Raw genomic sequence first — 22929 nt, 5'->3', positions numbered from 1 at the left:
ATAATAGTGCTGAAAATTATTCCACTAGCAGGAGTAAGGCAGGAGTGCCCTTTCCATGCCTTTCTTCAGCTTAATGGATCCAAATTCCAGTTTTACCCTTAAGACTTGTTTCCATCATCTCCCAGCCTAGCAAGGAAGAGAAAGCTGAGAGTGCACCTGTTGGGACCCAAGAGGAAGGTACCGCAGAGATGATGTGTCAGGCCATCTCTGGCTGCAGACGCTTAAATGGACTCTTTTTCACTTGCGTCTATCTTTGGTTTACATCTCTCTGATTTGCTCTGATTTGAGCCCTTCAAGGGCAAAGTATTCCTACGTGGGCAAAGGCCACCCCCAGAAATGGCAATGGGCAAGAAGCCAGGCAGGCAGAGGCAGGCTCGCTCCCCCTCCCCTAGCAGGAGCCCCCATCCTTCTCTTGTCTCCCCTGATCCTCCTCCTCCTCTCTCTCTTCCCACCTCAGTCATGTCTGTTTCTCTGCCCTTTTGTCTTCAAATCTTTCTCTTTCTTTGTCTTTTTCCATTGTCTATGACTCTGTCTCTCCCTCTCCTGTTAGGGCTGTGTCTGTCTGTCTCCCTTCTCCGTGCAGGTGTGCAGGTTGCTTCCTGTCTCTCTTCCCATTCTCGTTCTTTGTCTCCCTGGCTCCTCTCTTGTGTGGCTTTTCTGTAGGACACCTGAACCAGGAGTCAGAAGACCTAGCTTCTTGTCCTGGCACTACCGTTAACTAGCTGTGTGATTATAGCTAAGCGACTTTGCATCTCTGGGCCTTGATTTCCTCAATCGTACAGTATATTGGATTGGATGCTCTTTCAAGTTCTTGGAGGCTCTGAGTTTTATCTCTAAATGCAATGGAACTCAGCTGCTGGACCAAGCAGTTGCTATCTTAGAAACAGAATCAGCTGGAGTCCCCAACAGCACAAGCACCAGGGGGCGCCCAAGCACCACTTACAGAGGCTGCGACCACAACACAGGGCATACCATGTACTGGGCAGGCTCTGTGCTAAGCACACTGTACTCCTATCTCACTCAGTCTGATGAGACAGGTATCCTTATTGTTCCTATCTTAGAGGTGAAGAAACTGAAGCACCATGAGGTGAAGCAACTTGCTCAAGGTCACAAAGACAAGGCAATGTCATAGCAGGACTTCCACTCAGGCTGTCTGACTCCCAAGCTCTTATCCATGGTTCTGCATTGCCACAGCCACTCATGCTCCTCCAAGCTTCCCACGTAGGCTACCAAGCAAACATCTCTGGATCAAAGTGTGCTTAGGGGTCTTGGATCCAGACTGTATGGTTCAATTAATTCTCTCCTCCTTCAAGACACCAACTCCGACTTCTCACACCTCTGCCTATGACTGTTCCATCAATATTCTAATGCCCTGCACATGGGATGGTATGCTCTGGTAGACCTGTTCTATTTTCAAATGTGTACATCTTGTGCCACTACCTAGGGCAGTGCTGGGCCCAGGACAGAGGGCTATGGTTTCTACTCTCAAAAAGATAATGGAACAGATGAGACATGCATGCAAAATTTAAAAATAATGTAATGTAAAAGTATTATCAAAATTATATATATATGTGTGTGTATATATAAACTGTGGAAACATGGAATAGGAAAATTACTCGTTTAGCCTGATCCTGAAAACTAGGACAAGCTCATGTATGGTTGGGAGTCAGGAGATCAAAGAGCAAGCCCTTCACTCTAACCTTCAAGTGTGTAAGTTCACCACCCTTCTAAGCACAGCTCAGACGTGTCAGGCACTAATGGTTGTTTGGGTATCTGGTGAACAATTGCGAACCGTCACCAGGTTTGGTAGCCCTCATTTTTCCAGTTTTCCTCGCATCTGTCCCAGTGTCAGATATACAGTGGGTGAGCAGGTGTGACAACGGGTGAAAGAAGTCATGCTCCCAGAAGTCATATTTCCATATCCCCCAAAGGACAACGGAATTAACCGTCCCTGGAAATTCAGTTCTTACGGAACATCCAAGCCTCCATCACTCCCACCTCATAATCTTCTGCCTGCTTTCACACAGTGCCAACAATATGACAAACTGACAGGGTCTTAATTCTAGAAAGGCTCTCGTTTTTATGAGCATGATGTAGAATAGCCACAGCTGTAGTTCTATTATACTTTTTCTTAGCTTTAGTGTAGGTGGCAGGGCGGCCACAGTAACATCAGTTCCCCAGTAGTCCGAGTCCAGAATGCCCCCTCCTCATGGGGAGGCCTTTCACCCACCCTCCCTGCTGCCCCTCTGAAGCTCTCCAGAGCCCATCCTAGGACAGCAGCCATAAAAATAGCAGGAGGGTGAAGACGATGTCACAGATACTGCACAATCCATGGCCCAGATCATCTCTGTGAGCCACGGAGAGTTCACTGAAACCGCAATGTCCCTTTTTGTGCCTCGAGAGGCTGGCGCCTCACTCTGTCTCAATCGCAGACGCCCCCCATGCTCTCCTGTGCTCAGGGATGATATATTTATCTGGAAGGCTCCAGATGGCAGGAGTGGGCAAGTGATTCCTTTGCTTTATCATTCCTGGCAGGCCCCACAGGGTTCCAAAGCTGGGGCCAGCACATTAGCAGTGCCCGTCTCTCCTGGGCTGAGGTGTCACCTCTGAAGACTTAATCGATGCCCCAGTTAGGAGGGGGTGCTGCAAGGGAGTTAGCCCAGCCTGAGAAGGGGGGACTTGCCTGAAGGCCCATCTACCCTGCACTGACTGCACAGCGAGTCCCCTCCCAGGGGGATCAGAGACAGTGACGAGGATGCCCCACCCTCCCTGACCAGCTGCCTGACCACCTCAGGCACCCAGCACCAGGGGCCCCTCCCAACAATGGCTGTGAAGAGAACCAACACAGGCACAGTTGGCTGTCAACTTTCCACGCATATTTTGCTACACTTTTGGATTATACCTGGTCAATATCACAGAAAAATTAACGGAGCGTACATTGTTATTTTACATATATAATCCTCAAATTACATGGTGGCCACCGAAAGTCTGATAACAGGTGTTTGAGTACAAGTGTTCCCACCCTGCCTCCCACAGAGAACTAAAAGGGTGAGGACACTAAGCCTCAATCTCAGTCCCCAGCTCCCAGCAAGCTCCCCCCGACTGCCAGTATGTTAGTCCTCTGCGCAAAGTTCCCAATGTCCCCAAGGAGACAGAAACAGGGAAAGTGCAAGAGGAAAAGAATGGGTTACTTCATCTGAAACGGCATTTGTGGAAAGGTTGTCCTTTTATGGTCAGAAACATAACCATTTCTTTATTATTTGTGGTAAGGGAAAAAGCCATGACTGGTATAATAATGCAAACAAAACAAAACAGATAAAGCCAGAAATAACCTCTAATCATAGAGCATGAACAACAGCCTATATTTAAATCTGGTTTCCTAGGTTCAACCTTGCCAAGGAATCCTCTGAAAGTCCCTGTACCCTACCCTACCCCCTCTCTGGCAGGCCACCTGCACCCCCGGTTGAGAAGTGAGTTCACTTTATGTGGATCCACCCCAGAGAGTGCTCAGGTAACCCTCAGGCTGTCACATGACTACAAGGGACTACAAGTCCCTGAGACTGACTCTTCCTCTCCAACACCACATGGACAAAAAGCCTAGTCTACAAAGCCACTTAGGCAAGAGGAATGCAATCAACAAATTCAGGTTTGGGTTTGTTTTGTTGGTGGGGTTTGGGGGAGTATTTGGGAGCTAAATTGCCATCTTCTCTCTGTCAATCCAGGCTTTCCCAGGCCTGGTCCCCTAGGTCAGGGACTGGCTCCATCTGCCTCCTTGGATGGATGGGGGTGAGGGGAGCAGAGCCTGTTACCTGCTGCACATCCTGCTGGAAGACGCAGAGCTGCAGCCGCTGGTGGAGCCGCACCTTGCGGTGCTGCCAGATGCTCTCGAGGCGTCGCTGGTGGTGCAGCACCTCATGCACCACGTCCAGCACCTGGTGCACCGCCTTGGAGTAGTTGGCTGTGGCTGTGAGGGACTCGGAGTTCCCAGGACTGAGGGGACGCTGCAGCACATCCAGCAGGGCTTTGCCATCCTGGCTGACCTGCAGGAAGGAAAGAAGGTTAGGGCAAGGGACAGGAGTGGCAGGCAGGGCACAGAGAGACAGGGAGTCTGCCCAGGGGTCCCCAGTTGGGCCTGAGAATCTCAGTCCTTTCCAGACCCGTGACCACCGAGGAATGTGCCAGCTGGCCAGAGCTGCCATGGTGTCCCGCCTGCAGCCACGGGGAGGGCAGAGCATCCGAATCCCGGGGAGAGTTGAGGCTGGAGACTGGCCAGCAGTCTGCGAGACTCTCTCCCCTCTTGAGTTTCAGCTCCATGAGGGCAGGGACTCTGCCTTGCTCACTGCTCTCTCCCCAGCACCCAGAACAGTGCCTGGCACACAGTAGGCACTTGATAAATACTTTGACGGACTCACTGACTAGGTCAGGCAGCAGAACTTCATTTCATAAATGAAGTCAAATCTCAGTTGCTGTCATTATCCTCTCCCACTATTTCTTTCTCAACTTCTCCTATCTGGCTCCAAACTTCTGTAAGTGTGACCAGAGGCAAGTTACTAAGCCTCTCTGGGCCTCGGTTTCCTTGCCTGTAAAAGAAGGATAATTATAGTACATACTTCATAAAGTTGTGGTGAGGATTGAATGAGTTAACACACATGGAGTGCTTAGAATAGGGCTTGGCAAATAGCACTGGCTACCAATTTTATCATCATCATCATCATCATCATCATTTCTCTCTCCCCTCTGATTTCCTTGTCATTTTCTTTTACATTTATCCTTTTTAAAAATCTTTTTCTCTCTGTCTATGCTACCCTCTTCTTTCTCCTGAAAATCAATGACCTCCCCATTTTTCTAGAACATGTAGAGTAAGGTAGGGACCCTTAGACTGTGGACACACCATCCAAGTTCCCGGGTTCCCTGACAGTTGCCCTCAGTCTGAGAGCAGTGGGGCGACCTTCCCTGCCCATTCCTCCCACTGGAATGCTGGCACCAGCCTGGGCACTAATAACTCTGGAAAGAGCATCACACGGCGGATACCTGTGGCCTTCCAGTGCTTGGCAGGGTCCCCACAGAACTGCATCTTTTCAATTTAAAACAGTGGTAGCTGGGCAACTGACAGGAATTTTAAGTTCCCAAATCAATTTGTTTAATAGCTAAATCAGAGTTGATTTGAAGGAGAAATGGTCTTTTTCTACCAGCAAGGCAGGGAAGGAGGTGTGCTTCCCCACCCCGTGAGGACGAATGGGGAGCTGTGCGCTGGGCTTGCAGCCTCCCCTCATCCCTCCTTCCATCACTTAGTAGCCCAGTTGGGGGTCTAGGAACACAGAGGCACCTGGTCCTCTTGCTCCTGGGGCACAGAAATGCTCTCGGGCTGGGGGATGGTTAAGAGGAGTGCTGGGGTAGGGTGCAGCTGGGGCAGGGAGGAACCCACCACCACCCACCAGATCTCAGCATCCCCGGCTCCCAAATTTCCTGGTGGGGAGAGGGAGGGCCCTCCAGAGATGTGAATAAGACAAATATTCCATGGCCAAACCCAGGAGAGTCCTCTTCAGGGAGTCCTGAGCAAATGCTGTCTTGTGGCACTATGCCATGTCTAGGGGAGGGTGGTAGGAATGGAGGACCCAGTCCTAAAAATTGAAGTCAACATGAGTCCTCTGCCTCAGTCTTCACATCTGTAGGAGGCAGGGATGGCCCACTGACCTCTGTGGGCCTGGAGGGGACGTCTGAAGTCTCCCACTGCTAGGACCTGAGAATTCACTGGGAGAAATATTGTGTCTGTATGTATAATTACACCCACACCTCACAAGTGTGAAACATACAAGTATAGTATTAATCTCATTTGTACTCTCTCTTTTTTTTTTAATTTATAAGGAGTACATTTAGAGATTCTTGACCCGTGGGCAGAAGCACAGTTCTGTTCTAACAGAGAAAGCCTTGGGCCATTTGGATCAGAGCTAGTTTGGCTCACAAGGCCTCCTCTCTGCCTCCTACAATGACAAAGTCTGTTACAATTTTTTAGGACTCATTACTGTCAGGCGCTGGGCCAAGTGCATTACATACATTATCTTTATAACCCGTAACACCACCCTGTGAGGCAGGTATTGCCACCTTCGTTTCACAGAAGAATGAAATGGTTAAGAATGGTGAGTCTGAGGTCACACAGCTAATAAGCAGGAGAGCCAGGATTCAAACTCAATTTTGACTGTGGCAAAACCCTTACTCTTACTCAGAAGCCATTGGCTCTTAGACTTCAATGTGCATCAAACTCACCTGGGGCAATAGTTATTAAAATGTACATGTGTTGACATTCTGATTCAGTCTGGGCTGGAACACAGCAATCTGCATCTTTAACCATCACCACAGGTGAGTCTGAGGAAGGCGGTCCAGGAACCCACTTTAACAAAACTCCTTTAACTGATCTTGCCCAGGAAGAAACACATCGCCCAGCTGTGAATTCAGTTTCCCCTCTGCATCCCCCTTCCTTAATTGCCCACCGCTTTCCATCCCTCAGCCCCTTTCCCTGAAAATACATGCCCGGAGGCCACCTACTTACTGGTGTGTGTCACACAGACACATCTACATGGCTCTTCCCTTTTACTTTGAAAGGACTGTCTAGAGGTTTTTTTCCCCTTCTCAACTTTGCAATACCTCCCCGACCTTTGATTTTTCAGTGGAAGAGCCTTTTAGTTCATCCTTCATATTCATGGCAGCTTCTCACTCCTGCAAACACTTATCTCTACCCTGTGTGCCTCCCTCTGGATCCTCTAGTGAGCAATCGGTATTTTTTGATGAGCTGCTCCATAAAAGGGTGGCAGGGCTAGTGTGTCCATTCACCAACCAGAAAGCAAACTCCAGAAAAGCACAGCTTTGTTTTCTTATATTCCTCTCCCTAGAGGAGAAAGTCTAATCTTCACATACAGGGTAAAGCAGATAGATGTGTAGCCATGTGTATGTGTGTGTAAAAGAAAGGGGAAGAGAGAGGGAGAGAGAGAGAATATGAATGTGTGTGTATACCAAGGTAGTACCTGCTAATTGCCCCAATTTTTTTCTGTTCCCCAGCCGGGGACACCATAGTTCATAGATCAAGGTTCCTAAAGCTGGAACGAAACAGCCTCTCTTCTTCTTAGTCCAGCCCGGGCCATTTCACAGGGTGCAGGCCAGTGCTCTCGCCACCCACCCATGTGCAGACACGCCCAGCGCCCCTGCTGCCCTGCGCGGTTCTCACCTCCGTGTAGGCCTGGGTCACCTGCTCATACAAGGATTGGTGGTGGTGGATCGCCAGCTCCAGGTCCTGCATCTCGGATGGCAGGCCACCTTCACTGCACATCTTGCACCAGGCGTCCACTCCGGACAGGAACTGGAAGGAGATGCCAGGTGGGTCAGTGTGGGAGCACTGGGGGTGGGGAATGAATGGGTTATGGAGAGAGGGTCAGATACCTTGGGAAGAAACATTGGGACTTCTGGAAGCCTTCAGATACTACTGCAGGGGGTAGAGTTTTTCTTTAATTCTACAACACTAACCCTTATTAAGATATCAGACGTAGACACCTGTTCAGAAAGTGTAGTTTCCACAAAGAGGACTGTTATGAAACTGGGGGGGTGGGCAGCATAAGTTAGTTGCCTAGATGTTCAACAGGTTGCACCCACACGTTGACTGTTAAGCACAGGTGCAGACACAGCTCACTACATCTATGGATACATCAGGGCTTCTTGCTCCCACCGCACACTCACAGGCACGGGTGAGCGTGCATGTGACTTGGCGTGAGGTTCCCACACCTGTGCTTTACGGGGTATGAGTTGCGAGAGGAGCAAAGAACACCTCACATAGGACCACCAGAACCCCCAGGGAACTTGCAGGGAGCATTCCCACAGGGGATGGAGGCTGAGCTCAACAGCACTTCCACCGTTGGGTCAGCGCCCGGAAGCGGGGGAACGGGAGGGACAGCCTAAGGGGACAGACTGTGCTGCACCTACAGTGGCAGTGGCTCCTGGGATGGGATACGATTTATAAGTATGGATCTTGACAGACATCAAATTATTTAAAAATTAAAATTAACAACTGTAGAAGACTGTGGCTCTCCATGCACAAAGGGTGAGCTAACTGAAATCACTCAGATTTATTAGGTGGAAAAATGCACCTTTAAAATGCAAATAATTCTTCACCCAACAGTCTGGAATGGTTCTGTCTGTGATTCCTCTCGCCTGGGTGCACAGCTCCATTTAAATTAATTGCCTAAATACCTTTTCATCCCATTGCCGAGAACAGCCCATATGAGGACAATAAAGAGCTGCCTAGATAAACGCATATAAAAAAATAGCCTTGAATCAGTTTTTTTTCCCCCAGTTAAAAAGAAGCATGGATTATGAGTAAGTCCTAAAGGACTAGTAATATCTGAGGAAATCACATTAAAAAACAGATACAAATAAAATTTCTTCTGATCTAAACCAATCCGAGGCAGGAAACATGAAATAAAACTTAGCTCCTCCAGTTACTCCCAGTTCTGGCGCGGCGTTTTTTCTGCTTGAGTTCTAGTGGTGGTGCCACTGTCAGCTGTCAGCCCCTGGCCTGTTGGCTGTAATGGCTGATTTTTCATTCTGTATGTTTTTACCACATTAGGGCATTTCCTAGTAATTCTGGAAGAGTGTTGGATGCCATCCGATATCAGGTTACACGTATTTGCTGACATCTCAGAAGCTTCTTTGCTCCACCAATAACTACTTTACAAAGGAATCTGAAAGCAACTTGATATCCTGTGTCAGCCACAGGGGAAGAAAGGCCAGGCATGGTGGCTCACACCTGTAATCCAGCACTTTGAGAGGCCAAGGCAGGAGGATCACTTGGGGCCAGGAATTTGAGATCAGCTGGGGCAGCATGGTGAGACCCCCATCTCCACAGAAAAATTAAAAATTAGCTGAGCATGATGGCATGCACCTGTAGTCCCAGCTACTCCAAAGGCTGAAGCAGGTGGATCACTTGAGCCCAGGAGTTCGAGGTTACAGTGAGCTATGATCCTGCCACTGCACTCCAGCCTGGGCGACAGAGTGAGACCTTGTTTCTAAAAAAGACTTTTTAAATTTAAAACAAAATCACAGGAGGAGCACTCTCTCAGGAGTCCTGTAGCAGATCCTACAGAATGGTCAGCTCAGAGAGGAAGTCAGAGAGACAAAGAGGGAAGCACTGAATTTTCCTTGCCAATCTGGATAAACCTTGAATAAAGTATGCAAGTGATACGGTTGAAGAGAGAGAACAGGAAATTGGACATCAATATTCTCATATTCCTAAGAATGAACCAGTCACTACCAGTTACAACAACCATTATCCTTTAAAAAGGCTAGATCCCTCTCAAAGTGTAGGGCTGTGTTTGACTTGTGACAGAAGTATTTATTTCAGTCTTTATGAAGTTCTCAGCTAGAAATAGATACAGGTGATGGAAATAAAAAGATACCAGGATGTTGAACAAATACCCATAGTAGTAAAATCTACTATTTAGTAAGTGCACTAGGCACCTTATATGTTCCATCTCTAATGTTATACCCTTATAACAGCCCCACATTAGAGACAAGGAAACGAGCTCAGAATGGTGAGGTGACTTGCCTAAGAGTTAACGAATGGTGGGGTTGGGATTAGAACCCACCTATAGCTGAAATGGACAAACTTGTAGAGTTCTAACACAAATGCTAGTTGACATTTCACTTATGTTAAGGAGTAAGACAAAAGTGAAAACCCCCTGAAGACTTATTTCAGAACATCCCTTGCTTGTCAATGATGTGAGTGACTTCTTTGCTCAATAATCATCATTTTTTAATATCAGAAGAATATTTTCTTGTTTTTGTGTGCCATTCACAGAGTAACAGCTCCAGACAGGACACATATTTTTTTTAGTCTGAATTTAAAAACATTTTCTCCTTCATTTTCTTAAGACTCTAGACAATCAAAATACAATAAATCAAGGCCTTGTTTGTAGCATTTGGTAATTCCATGGCATAAAACTGCTACCATGGTTTATTTTAAGCTACTAATGTGACAGCACTGAATGTGGAGTTCGAAGAGATGATCGGTAGCACACAACTGTATAGGATTTCCACGATAGGAAAAAAATAGATAAAAATAACCTCAAAAAAATAAAATATAGTAAAACAAGCAGGGAAGTGATGAGTTTTGAGTATTTATTAACTTTGTTTTTAATATAACATAATTAATTATAAACTTATATAATTTAGTTTTAAGTAATGGCTATATTTAACAACGAGCTCACAAAATTCTTGAAAATTCAACCGGCTTTCCATGAGCTGGTTCGAGCCCGGCTCTGACACACCATGGGATATTAGGCAGGTCACTTAATCTCTCAGAGCTTCAGTGCTCCTCTCTGTAAAACGAGTTAGTAATGTCACTGGCCAATGTCTGGCTACTTCGTAAGTAAATAGCAACAAGTAATTATTATTTTTACTCATGATATTATCACATTATTATCCATAGCCAATACTTCATGTCAAATTAGTTTCCCCATGTCCCCAGCACTCAATGATTTCTTTACATTCACCCCTCTGGTCTTGCTCAGAGAATGCACACTAAGCAGACAGTCAACACACACACACACACACACACACACACTCGCAAGCACAGGCACCCAACACCAACCACCAAGCAGAATGTAAACAGGTTCTGAGTCCCCTCTTGCTTGTATGACACAAGCAAAGCCACCAAGACTTACCAGTGTTTCTTTGTGTACACAGGGGCCATGAAAGTGGTAGAACATGGGTTATTGCTGCAACTATTCAGCAGAGTCTTCAGTGTTTCAAAAAAACACTCTCTCTGTAGAGAGGGTATGTGCACTCCCACCCTGCCCTCCCCCACCTCTCACCCTCCCCATCACCAGCAGCTGCTGTAGCTCCCTGGGCCTCACCTGCTCTGCCTTCTGGTGGAACACGGCAGACATGGCGAGGATGGTGCTGCGCTCGTCCAGGGCAGCGGCGAAGCTCTTCCACTCTTGGTCCAGCTGAGTGGAGATCTGCTTGATTTGCTGCGAGGCGTAATGGCCGGCCTCAGAAAGGCGGGAAGCCACAGACATAATGCGGTTGATGTTGACATAGGCATTCTGGAAGCAAAGGAGAGTGAGTGCTTAGTGGGGCAGGCTGAAAAGGCATCCACTGGGCACTTTTAAGGGGTAGATATTTGGGGAAGGACGCTACTCAAAGCAAAAACTTTGAGAGAGTTTGTTACACGCCATACTAGCATATCTGTTTTTGGTCCAAGGGAAGTCTTTCTCTATGACATAAAATTTGGCAGGTAGCAGAAACAATAACTGAGACTTTTCGTTATGGGGAATCAGCATAGATTTTGTGCCAACTATTAATGGAATCACTTTACGTGGACTATCTTATGTAATCCTCACAACCATCTCATGAGGTCATTCCAATGGGACAGCACAGCACTTCCAAGAGCACCCTTTGGAATAAGGGCACAAGCTGAAGGAGGCAAAGACATCTCTCTTGCTCAGGAGAGAGAGCTGTACCCGGGACATTATTGCCACCCAAAACAGGGCAGCAGCACTCACCAAAGAGGGAAAAGGAGACACAGTAATTCCACATCTTCCTGTTACCTAGCAAAGACATCCCCCCTTCCTTCCAGCCCCCTCCCCCTGCCAAAAGAGCTGGCACACCGGCCACCAGTCAGGGTTTAAATAAAGAGAGCTTGTGAAGCTACACACTTATCCATGCTTAAAAAAAGGTCTATGGAATCCTTTTTTATCCCTGCCTGATTTAGGAACATTTCTCCACCTGACCCCAAAAGGCATCTGTGGGGGCTCTCTTGGCCCCACTGTCTCCTTTCATCTTGTGTTTTGTTTACATTCATTCCCACAGTCGCTTGCCAATTAAAAACTCATGAACATGTGTGTTGTTTCCTACTAGGCCAGCAAAAAACTCTCCAGGAAGAAAAAAGACAAAAGAACCCCCCTTCCCCCAATAATCGCTTCTCGGCCTTTTGGCTAAGATCAAGTGTGAAGAAAAACCCCACAAATATAAGACAGTAGTGATTATGATTCATTTAAACTGTTAGCTCGTATTAATTGTCTGAGGTGTCAAAACAATCAAGTAATATTGTGGCATCCACAGGCGGCTCTTCTGAATCACACAATGCCAGCCAGAAAGAGGACTGGGGAGGCAGGTTACTCACACACTTCCATTCTTTGTTACAAATCTTCTCGAATGATTATAAATATTCTTTAGCTACAGCATTTTCTCTGGGCTCTCTCAGCTCAGGTGTAGCTCATTAATACTGGGTAGGTTTAAGGAAGGTTCTTTATTTTCCTCTCCCACTTCCCTCATGGTCCCATTCATCTTAGCTGTCCCCGACCTCCACATACTCCATCCCAAACCTGGGCCAGGCTGATAAGGTCTCTCTTAATTTAAACAGTCTCTGTGGACATTTAGAAGGTTAAGTGAAGTACTTGAGTACAAATCCATCCTGATGTCTCATGACCCCCAGGCATCATCTCTTTTTTTAGTCTGGCCTGAGACCTTTCTGACACAGTGCATTTCCTTAATAGAGCTACAATATTTCTGGCTCTTGTTATGTGAGATAACTATCCTTCAAAGATTTAGGAATCATTATCAGCCCTTTTCTGAGTTAGGACACAAATTCTACTTAAAATCAAACTCTACAGAACTGACGGGAAAACCAACTCTACACCTAGAAGTGGAGGGAAAGAAGAGGAAGAGGGAAAGAAGAGGAAGAGGGAAAAGCCCGCACTGACTCTAAGTTTCGTCTTCTACAGAAGTAACATTGAGAATCCCCCCAACTTCCCACTCATGACATTGTGTTAGTTTGGGTTCTCCAGCAAAGCAGATTGGAGACAGGATGTGGGGCAGAGAATGTATTTGGGCATGTTCCCAGGAAGCATAGTAAAGGAGAGAGGAAGTCAAAAAGAGGAGAAGGAGGGAAATGAATAAGGATGCGTTAATTAGTGGGTTAGTGCTATGAGCAACTGGGGCTCAATCCCTGCTAAGACCTCTTAAGAAACTCTATAAAACACACCTCTGAGCTGTCCCACTGAGGGGTGAGGAATCTGGGCTATTTATGCACCAAGCTCCATGGCTTACTGGTTGAAGGTGCCTCCTGGGGTAAGTCCCTGGCATTTCCAGCCTGACCCATACACAGGCCAAGCACACTCCCGAGGTCACAGTGACCATGGCAGAGAAATGCAGGAAGCTGTCAGTTTGTATGGGACTCACCAGCAGACGACCCCCAGGACAGACGGAGGGGATATGGGTGGGACACTGACAGCATCTGATAGAACTGTCCTCCCAAACTGGATTCAAATCCTGGAATCTAATACCGCCTTCCTCCCCCTGCCCCAAACAACCCAGATCTATCTAGGTTGTTGGGTTTTCCTGTCCTGGAAAAAGGTCGTACATACTTTGGCCAGATAGGATGCAAGAAGAGCAATAAGAACGAGGTGTTACCCTGTCCCCAGGTACATCCTACGGACACCCAGAACCCTGTCATCACCACTTGTTTACATTCTCCTCCCTCCCAGGGAACAGAGGGAAGCATATTTCTGCTTACTTTTAGGAAGAACTTTCTAGCTATTAGAGATGTCCAACTGTGGCTGCCTCTGGAGACTGTTAACACCTTGTCATTCGTTCAAATATTTATGGAGAGTGGGCCAGGCTCTGTGCTGGGGGCTGTGGGAGATCAAAGAGGAATGAGGAAGGATTCCTGCCCATCCACCCCCTGCCCTCAGGGGCTCACAGCTGAGACTTAAGACAAGTCCTCCAATAACTGTAATTTAAAGCAAAATGAAGTAAGTGCTTCCACAGAGGCAGAAGCAACTCCCTGTGGGGCTCAGGGGGAAGGGCTCTGAACCATTGGCAGGGATGCTGGGAAGGGGCTCCCTGCACAGAGTGGGGTGGAGGGGCTGGCAGTCCTCCATGGACCCTTCAACCCTTAAGCCTGTGATCATAGATTAAAACTAAAATCAAATAAACAAAAAAGACCACAGCTTATGGTTTACATTCTAGACTAGCACAATAAATGCTTTCATGTCTCCTTATCAGCAGGCAGGGAAATGTCTTACTAAAACTAACAAATGATTATGCTTCACAAAAGAAATAGAGGCATTATTCCTCACAATAGAGGGATAAATAGAATGTTGACTCGTGAATTTGCTCATTGTTCTTCCCTATGGCCCCTTTTCAGAACATCAAAACACTCAGGCAAGTCACATTGTCCAAGTTCATCATCATCATCTTCTTCTTCATTTTCCTTTACCCTAGAACCTGGGAGAATGGGCAGATAGATTGTAAACTGCAGTTGTCCTTGAATACAAGGACAGCCAGAAACCCAGGGAGAAGGGAGGCATGGAAGGTCTCGATGTAAAAGGAAAGAGCGAGGTTAAAGAGCTGGATTAAGAGTCTGAATAAACAGGAGTGCTTAGTCATTAAACATAAATGGCATTTCATGGCCTTTGGTCAATTCACTGTGTGGTTCTTCTGGGTGGCTGTTTACACCTCTGGTAGGGAACATTTGGGAGTCATGTTTGTCCTTGGGGCCTGGCCAGCAGAAATGCATATTTGGCTCTATGCAGCTTTTCCATTTCCCACCAGCTGCCCCTCCACTGTCTCCCATCTGCCCGGCTCTACCATTCCCCTCTGCCAGCCTTAAATGCCTCTCCATCTGCAGAGCTGCCCATCAGTCAAGGGCATCAGAGTCACTGGGCCAGGGTTCAGGAGACATGAGTTCTGGTCCCAGCTCAGGCACTCACTTAAGATGTCACTTGACTCCTCAGTGCCTCAGTTTCCTCCTCTGTAAAATGAGGGAGTTGACCTAACGATCTCAGGCATTCCATTTCTGAGTGCATAGTGTCAGTTCCAGAACAGGGCAGTAGTGCTGCCTGCTCCAGAGGTGTATGTAGCCCAGCCTCACTGCCCACGCATCTCAGCATCTCCTCCCGGCTCTGCTCAATGCCCCCTAGTGTGAGGACCAAGGCTCGAGCTGGACCCTCTGAGTTCTTCCGCATCCAGCTGACCAAGGGCCAGTTGCCCTTCTCCCTGCTCCCCTGCAGCCCCTTCCCCTGAGCTACGCTGTCCAGGCCATCCAGCTTCCCTGGCCAGAAGATAATAATTTGTCTAATAATTCAGGCTTGATGAGTATCTTCTTCAATCCTTACATCAAAACAGCTTTATTAAATTTAAATCCCCATACATATGGCAGTGCCTCTATTATTATTATCATTATTCAAAATACGGCATTTCTGAGCTATAATCACAATCTACCCTGCAGAATGCAGTGCACCGCAGCAGGGTCTGTGGCGTCACCCACCCTTCCCTACCTCCTCTCAAAGCCTCTGCTCCCATCATTTTGGGCACAAACAGGAGAAGTAACTAAATTCCAGCAAAATCTCACTAACTCAAAAACCCTCGACATTGACACCTTTCCCCAATTTTGTTACCTACAAAGTTCTATTTTCTTGGTTCATTCCTAAAGTCATTAGCTGGAGACCACAGGATGGAGGCCCCTTTTTCTGAGGCCTCGTCTCCTGCCGTGATTAACTTAAATCCACAGAGCAGAGTCATTCTCCTGAGAGAACGACTTGGCAGAATCGTGATGAAAGTTTTCGGCCCTGCCAAAAGGGCTCCCACTCTGGACCTGGTTCCTAGTTGACCCCTACTGGCTACAAAGACACGCAAAGTTGCTTACAAAACAATAACTTTCTATTTAAAAACTCAGCTAAATTTTTCTCTTTAAATGAGGTTTCTTATGTGGTATACTCTAAAAGAGATACTGGTGCTTCTGGAAATAATTATTTGATGCAAGCTATCGTTTTGATAACCTTAGCTCTGTGTTGGGGCTGATTGCAAGAAACTCATTGTCAAGAGTGTGTATTATTTGAATCCCATTCATTTTACTCCTAAAAGCACAAGTGAACTTTACAGTCCTATGGTCATAGGTCCCCACCCTGAATCAGCAACTCTCTCTGTGGGCTACAAGAGATAACATAAAGTATCCAGCTGGTTGCCTGGCATATAACCAATAGCACAATGAATGTCACATCTTTTCTCTTTTCTGCTTCTAGCAAACTGGCGTTAACTCCCCAAGTCAAAGTATTTGTAAAAAATATAACAAAAGAAAAACCTATCGAGTATCCTAACCAGAGGCAAAATAAGTAGCTGAAATTCCCGTTGTGTTTCACAGAGAGCACACAACAACGTCCCCTACTATTCCCTACTGTAGCTGCCACCACCAACCTAGCTGCTTGCCGGTCCCCTTCCCGACATGTCACACACCCTCAGCTGTAGATACTCTCCCCCAGGAACCTTGAATTGCCTACAAGTTTCTCCTTGACCCAGAGAGATCAGAAGATTCAGAATAAGCCAGTAACTTGCTTTTTGAGCCATGCTCTTTCAACACATTGTTCTCCCATACCTTAAGTTGAAAAATAGAAGGGGTAGCCTTCTTGAGGCAGCTCCACTACCTTGGCATATGCTAGCCACACTCAGAACATCCAGAGGTGGGAACGTCTTGTCCTCACACAGGAGGACAGAGCCTACTTATCATTAACTGTATTACAAAAGGTGGCAGAAGCCTCCTGGCCATGCTGGGTGTCAGGGGACATGCTTCACTTTGTGATCTAGGGCCAACCTGACTTGTCTTCACCTCCAGAGACGCAGAGGAAAACATCAGAGAGCTGTTTCATTTTTGCAAGGAATGAGTCCTAAGCACAGGGTTCTCAATTCCATTCCAGTTAATGGGGCTACAGCTTTTTAATCATTATTATGAAAACAAAAGCTGAGATCTGCCTGTCAGGTCATTACAGGAGGTGAGGCATAACCACCACTTATGGGGCACTTTATGCCTGAAGGGACTCACTCCTCTCAACAGCCCTCAAGATCTTGACTCTCCAAATCCAAAAGTCAAGGGAGGGAGGCCAGGAAAACAACTGGACAAGAGCCAAGTGACTCAGCAAAATCATCAGGTCAAATAAAAATCAAATATTGAATAAAAAAGCTAATATGAAATATATAAACAGTATTACCTCAACTGAGAAAACATTTTGCATATCAGGGAAGCATCCCAGGGAAGCACACCCAAATGTTAACAGTTATTGAATGCTTATTTGGTGCTAGATAGACATGATGTGGGAACTTTGGGGTCTTTTTCTCATCTTTATTCTCTTATACATAGAAAATTAAAAAAAAAAATAATTTTGGTGTGTATGTTTTTTTAATAATCAGGGAAAAATGTTTTTAAAACTACACAGAGGAAACTCTCCTTCCCCACTGAAATTAATAATAAAAATATCAGACAGCTGTATATAATGGAGCTGGGGAATTTATGTTCAACCTCCTACTTCTATTCAACTCATTCTTTTTACTGAGAGACAAAGGTTGTTTCTAGTTTCTTTCTTCTCTATTACAAATAATGCTAACAGTTGCTGAGTACTTTTAATTTTAATGGATTTGGGTTTTTAAAAAATTTTTTTAGAGATGGGGTCTTGCTATGTTGCCCAGGCTGACTCGAACTCTTGGACTCAAGCAATCCTCCCACCTCAGCCTCCCAAGCAGCTGGAATCACAGCTACATGCACCACCATGTCCAGCTAGATTTGGTATTTTTAATTTTAATTTTAAAACATTTTAATGAGATACAATTATAGATTTGGCCAGGTTTCATTCCATCGAATTGTAATTACTCAAATTTCTCCATCTCTTTTCACTCTGATAAAGTTTTTTTTTTAATAAAGTATAATTTCCATATAATAGAATGGGTCAGGTTTTAATGAACAAATACTGCTTTTATAAGGAAAGGAAAATAAAAACACTTTATTTAAGGTTTTTAGAACCCAAGTTCATGTAACAATCTTATTTTAAAGTTAGGAGGAAAAAAAGGAACCCAAACGTGTCTTGAGTCCACCTAGTAGGTACTTAAAACTGTTTGTTAAATCAATCAAGTGACATAGTCAAGGTCTCAAAGAAAAAGGAAGAATGGGATTAGAATCCAGGCTCCTTGATTCCACTCTGCACAACCCCTCTGCTTATTGCTACCTTTTTTTTGGTGCCCTGCAGCTTATATTAATTTAAGTTTTTATTTTTTCACAGTCAGAGAGTCATGAGGAGTATTTGGAGATTTCCCCATATAGCTTTCAGAGGTTTTGTGAGTAACATTCAATATCAGTAAGAAAATAAAGAGATTGTGCCAAAGCAATGGAAAAAGGAGCCTCACCTCCTTTTTCCAGTTTAATAATACCATATGTATTACTTACATCTTTGCCAGTACCAAACTCATTTTGGGTCCTAAAGCTGTTAAATCATTAGTTTATGATTAATTAGTTTAACATTACCATGTAAACCTGCTGATCCCACCTTGAAGCATATGGACACTGGGATAGTAACATCTGGAATAAGACCTGTCCATGCTTGAAACCATACTACAATAGCTGCGAGATGTGATGAGCTCTAAAGGAAACCTCCAATTTCTGCCTCCCGTGAACCACAGGGTACCCTCTGGGGGGCCAAATGGGGCAGCTGATGGATGACTATCTGATCAGGTCTGGCCGAACAGTAGGTCAAACCATGTGGAAGCCATCTGTCACTGTCAGGTGGAGAGAGAAAGGGGGCAGGAATGGCCCCGGTGCTCAGCAAAGATAACATTGGCTCGGGAGTCCTTCTGCCCCTCTGGCCTGGCTTGCCATGGCAATGTTTCCTCCAGCAATTGCTTTACAAACCATTAAGCAGCCATGAAAACAAGCGCCTGGCCATATGTCCAAGGGCCACAGGAAACGAAACCCAGGAGCGGGTTTAAGAAAAAGAGAAGCTCCTCTCTCTCCCTCTCCTTTCTCAGCTTTGAGTAAAACTTCCTTGGAGGGGTGAGTGTTTCTGTATAAGGCATCCTTGAAGAATTGAAATGGTAGGGAAGGGAGGGTAAAGCTGGAATCAGATTCAGGGACACTAGCAAGGAAAGCGACTGCGAACAATGCAGCTCCACTGGGTTAGGACATGGTAATTTTAGGCTGCCTTTAAGGTTAAAATCAGACTTCATGGAAATGCATTTATCAGTATTTTATCCCCCAGCCATCTCTTTCATAGGGCCTGGCCACTCCATGCTTGGTCTGTGGCACCAGTGTCACCTGGGAGCTGGTTAGAAATGCAGCATTTCAGGCCCCTCCCCAACCTTCTGAATCAGCATCTGCATTTTAACAAGATTGTTCCAGGTGATAGGTATGCACATTTACCTTTCAGAAGCTTTGTATCAGGAACTCTGAAGAGCTGCCCTGAACAAGAATTATTTCATCTAGTACTCCAGACCCTGACAATAAGAATAACTGAACATTTGCCAAGCATAACATTGCACCAAATGTCGTGCCTAAAATGCATGACCACACTTCATCCCTACGCCATCCCCGGCAAGGGCACACTCATACTCCCCTGTGCACAGATGAGGTGGTAAGGCTCTGCAGAAATTTAAATAACTTGCCTAAGACCACATAGCTAGGAAGGAAATACAGAGCTCCAGGCAGACCTAGTGCCCACGCTCTCACTCACCCTGCTGTTTTTACCTGGCCATAAACATGAAAGCAGTTGGGCTGGCCAAGGAAGTCCCCCGAGGGACAGGGGAGATGATGAAGAGAAATTTCTCCCAAAGATTCTAAAAATCATATCCCAGAGAAATAGGGCCCCTGGAGAGAGAATTTAATAAAAATGTTTTCATCTGTGAAGCTTCCCCACTGGGCCCTTGACTTGCCCTTGGAATTCCCAAATTGGCCCAGCTCCAGAATGGGCAGGAGCCCGGCAGGTGGACTTCTCTTGCCCTCACCCTCCTTGAGGCAGTAATCTCCACCCGCAAACCCGAGGCCAGTCATCCTGGGGAACGGGTCTTTGTCTCCACAGAACCACAAGAAAGCTCAGGATTAAGACAACTCTTTTTCCCCTTAATCAATATCTTGCCTTATTGCTGGAGTCTTGAGTCTGTTATCCTATGTATTTATTCATCCATTCGTCAATTCAACAATGCAAGGCACTGTGCAAGCAGGGAACGAGACAGAAAAAATTCCTATGCTCACGGAGCTTACACTATAGAATTGATATAATAAATTAATAAACATTTACTATATTTTTATTTCGGTGCTATATAAAATACAGCTGGGAAAAGCATAGAGTGTGATGGGGTTGGGAGTGCTACCTAAGACAGAGAAGCCAGGGTAGGCTTCTAGAAGTGACACCTGTGCTTGGCCCTGAATGAAGTGAGAGGGTAGCCATGTGGCTGTGTGGAGGAGGCAGCTCCAGGTAGAGAAAGCAGCAGGTGCAAAGACCATAGGCAAGAATGACTTTGCTGGGTCAAGAAACAGCAAGAAGCCCAGGGTGACTGGGGCAGATGAATACATTACAGAGGCTGAGATGTAAGAGGTAACAAGTCTCGACCATGCCGAGCCCAGCAAGCCACGTGAGGTACTTGGGCTGTCATCCTGTGAAGGATGGGAAGACATTAAGCATTTCGAGCAGAGGAGTGACAAAATGTATGTACCTCACCGTTTGGCAGGATGACTTAGGCTATTGCGTTGAGAATGGAATAAGGGAGACCAGGTAGGAGCTACTGCACCAGTCCAAGCAGGAGCTATGGCAGCTTGGACCAGGGTGGTGACCATGAAGGTGGTGACAAGAGGCCAGATTATGGATATATTTTGATGATAGAGCTGAAAGCATTGCTAGAGGAAACCTTTAACTCTTCCTCATTTCCAGGCCTCTGGCTGTGTGATGAAATCTGACCTCTGCTTTTTGTACTGCTCCCTTCCTATCTAACCACCTGGTCCTGACCTCTCACATCTCTTGAATTTCTTGACTTGCAAACATCTCATCTATATGTCTTTGATCAGTCTTTGTCCCTCCTCTGGTGCTCCTGGCCAGCCACCACCTATGTCCCAGAGTGGCGTAAACAACATTGCTGCTGCTTGCTATCATCAATACTTTGTATTTGTGCCCCACTTTACAGTGTAAGACTTTTCATGTACATTATCTCATCTGATGCACGAGGTTTCACAGACCATTTCATGCTTTTCATTCAACTCCAGGAGATCTCAAAGAAAGGCATAAGTCAGCTTTGTCTGAATTTCAGACTGGCAGCTACAGACCAGACAGAGAGCAGGCAGTGGCTGTAGATGAGTATGTGTAAGTGTGTGGGTAAAATGAGCTATGAGGCTCAGGGGGCAAACATCGAGGGCATAGCAAACAACCTGGGGGCAAGGAACATACTGACACAGGGCCCCAGAGAGCAGGGACTGAAGCCACAGAAGAGGGTACCAGGGCTGTGGGCAGAGAACCAGCAGTGAAGGAGAAGAGGAGGGAACTCCGGTACTTGCATAGGCATGAGTGGCCAAGACAGAAGAAGGTTGCGCTGGGCAGTGCCAACCACAAGTCAGAAATCTAATCATTATCCCAGTCCTGTGGGGACCCAGGCCAGGTGACTGGGCAGCAGGTAAGGAGAGCCAGCACTGTATACTAGAGTGATGCTGAGAAGACTGCCTAAGCCAAGGGGCTTCCCTGTTTGAATAGGAGCCAATACCCAAACACGGGTGATTATACGCAGTGGGTAAAGGCAAATGGGGCATCTAGAGAGACTGGGGTGGGGAACAAGGAGAAAAAGACAGGCACTCTTTCTCCCTGGATACTCTTGACACTGGAGGGAAGTCCTCCGCTCCCAACTCCACAGACTAATTACTCAGTAGTTTTAGAGTCTGACCCCAGACCTAATGCCAATTGGCTTATTTCCTTCATCCTGGACCGCTGGTGATTCTCAACCTGGTTTTCAACCTTGTAAGGATTTCCTGGGTCCCACCACAATACAGTTAAATCAGAATCTGTAGCAGTAGGGCCCTTATGTGGTATTTTTTAAAAGCTCTCCAGGTGACTCTGGTATGCAGCCAGAGTGGAGGACAGCTGCCTTAGACACACGCACTAGCTTCACTAGAGCTCAGTCCAAAGCACACTCCTCCCTCCTTTGGGTCTAGTTTAATGTTGACAATCATGCCAAGAGCAAAGGTCATAAATGGATATTTGTTAGCAGATCAGATAATAAAATCTAATCCTCCTATTGAGTTGGAAGAAAAGGAAAATCCTACCCGCCACGCTGTTTGTGGAGATACAAACACTGCATCCGGTTCAACTTGATTGGTGAGAGCAGGTCTGGCTGGGGATACATGCAGCACTTCGAGATCACAGGTTTCCCTAGAAGGCCTGCCTTAGGAACCGCAGTGTTAACAACACTCACTAGATCACAATTATTCTTGTCAGAGAGGGGCACTTGTTAGTGGTTTTACCCCCATCTTTTGGATTAGAATCTTAAAAACAAAGGCATTTGGGGTTAGGGCGAACTTGAAAGATCATCCAGTGCAGTAGTTCCTGGATGTTAGTGTGCACTGCCTGGGGACCTGGGAAGCATCCTAGCTCCCAGGACGTCCTTATGGAAACCAGCGTTCTCATTCCCCTTCTTACTAGTGGTTGTTCAGATTCTGCTGGAGTCACACCCTATCGGGCTCCCTTAAAAGAAAAGGCCTGACTTGGCCAGTTCTGCATCCTTGCTGCCTAAACTCTGTTCCAAGTCGGTGACAGATGCTATGGCATGCTTAATATCCTTATTCATTCAACAAGTATTAATTAGGCACCTACTAGGTGCCAGGTATTGTTATAGGTCCTGGTGATACATCTGTGAATGAAACAGACAAAACTCTGCCCTTAGATACATGAATTTGAGGATGCCTAAATTTCAAGTTCTTTGAAGATAGTTTTGTGTCTTGTGACTCTTATTGTTCTCAGGATTTGGTAAAGGACACAGAGAATACAAACAGCAAAAGTTTGTTGAATGCACAAGTGAATGCTGAGACATGTACACAGATCCTCCTCCCTCAGCTTCACCACCAACATCAGGGTTGGTGTCCATGCTCTG

The 22929-nt window shown here is 46.2% G+C and overlaps 1 protein-coding gene across 9 annotated transcripts in view; it reads right to left on the bottom strand.

The window, feature by feature from the left end:
• Positions 1 to 22929, bottom strand: part of KALRN (kalirin RhoGEF kinase) — a 639384-nt gene that overhangs the window by 356650 nt on the left and 259805 nt on the right. For all 9 annotated transcript variants that reach the window (XM_069475127.1, XM_069475129.1, XM_069475125.1 and 6 more), the window contains exons 7-9: positions 10899 to 11090; positions 7220 to 7351; positions 3810 to 4040 (exon numbers count right to left, since the gene is read on the bottom strand). In XM_069475127.1, the coding sequence (XP_069331228.1) occupies positions 3810 to 4040; positions 7220 to 7351; positions 10899 to 11090 (555 nt within the window). The remainder of the gene's footprint in view (positions 1 to 3809; positions 4041 to 7219; positions 7352 to 10898; positions 11091 to 22929) is intronic.

This window comes from Eulemur rufifrons, chromosome 7, assembly GCF_041146395.1.
Source record: "Eulemur rufifrons isolate Redbay chromosome 7, OSU_ERuf_1, whole genome shotgun sequence".
In the NCBI taxonomy this organism is placed as follows: Eukaryota; Metazoa; Chordata; class Mammalia; order Primates; family Lemuridae; genus Eulemur; species Eulemur rufifrons.
This window is presented reverse-complemented; position numbering and strand designations above follow the sequence as displayed.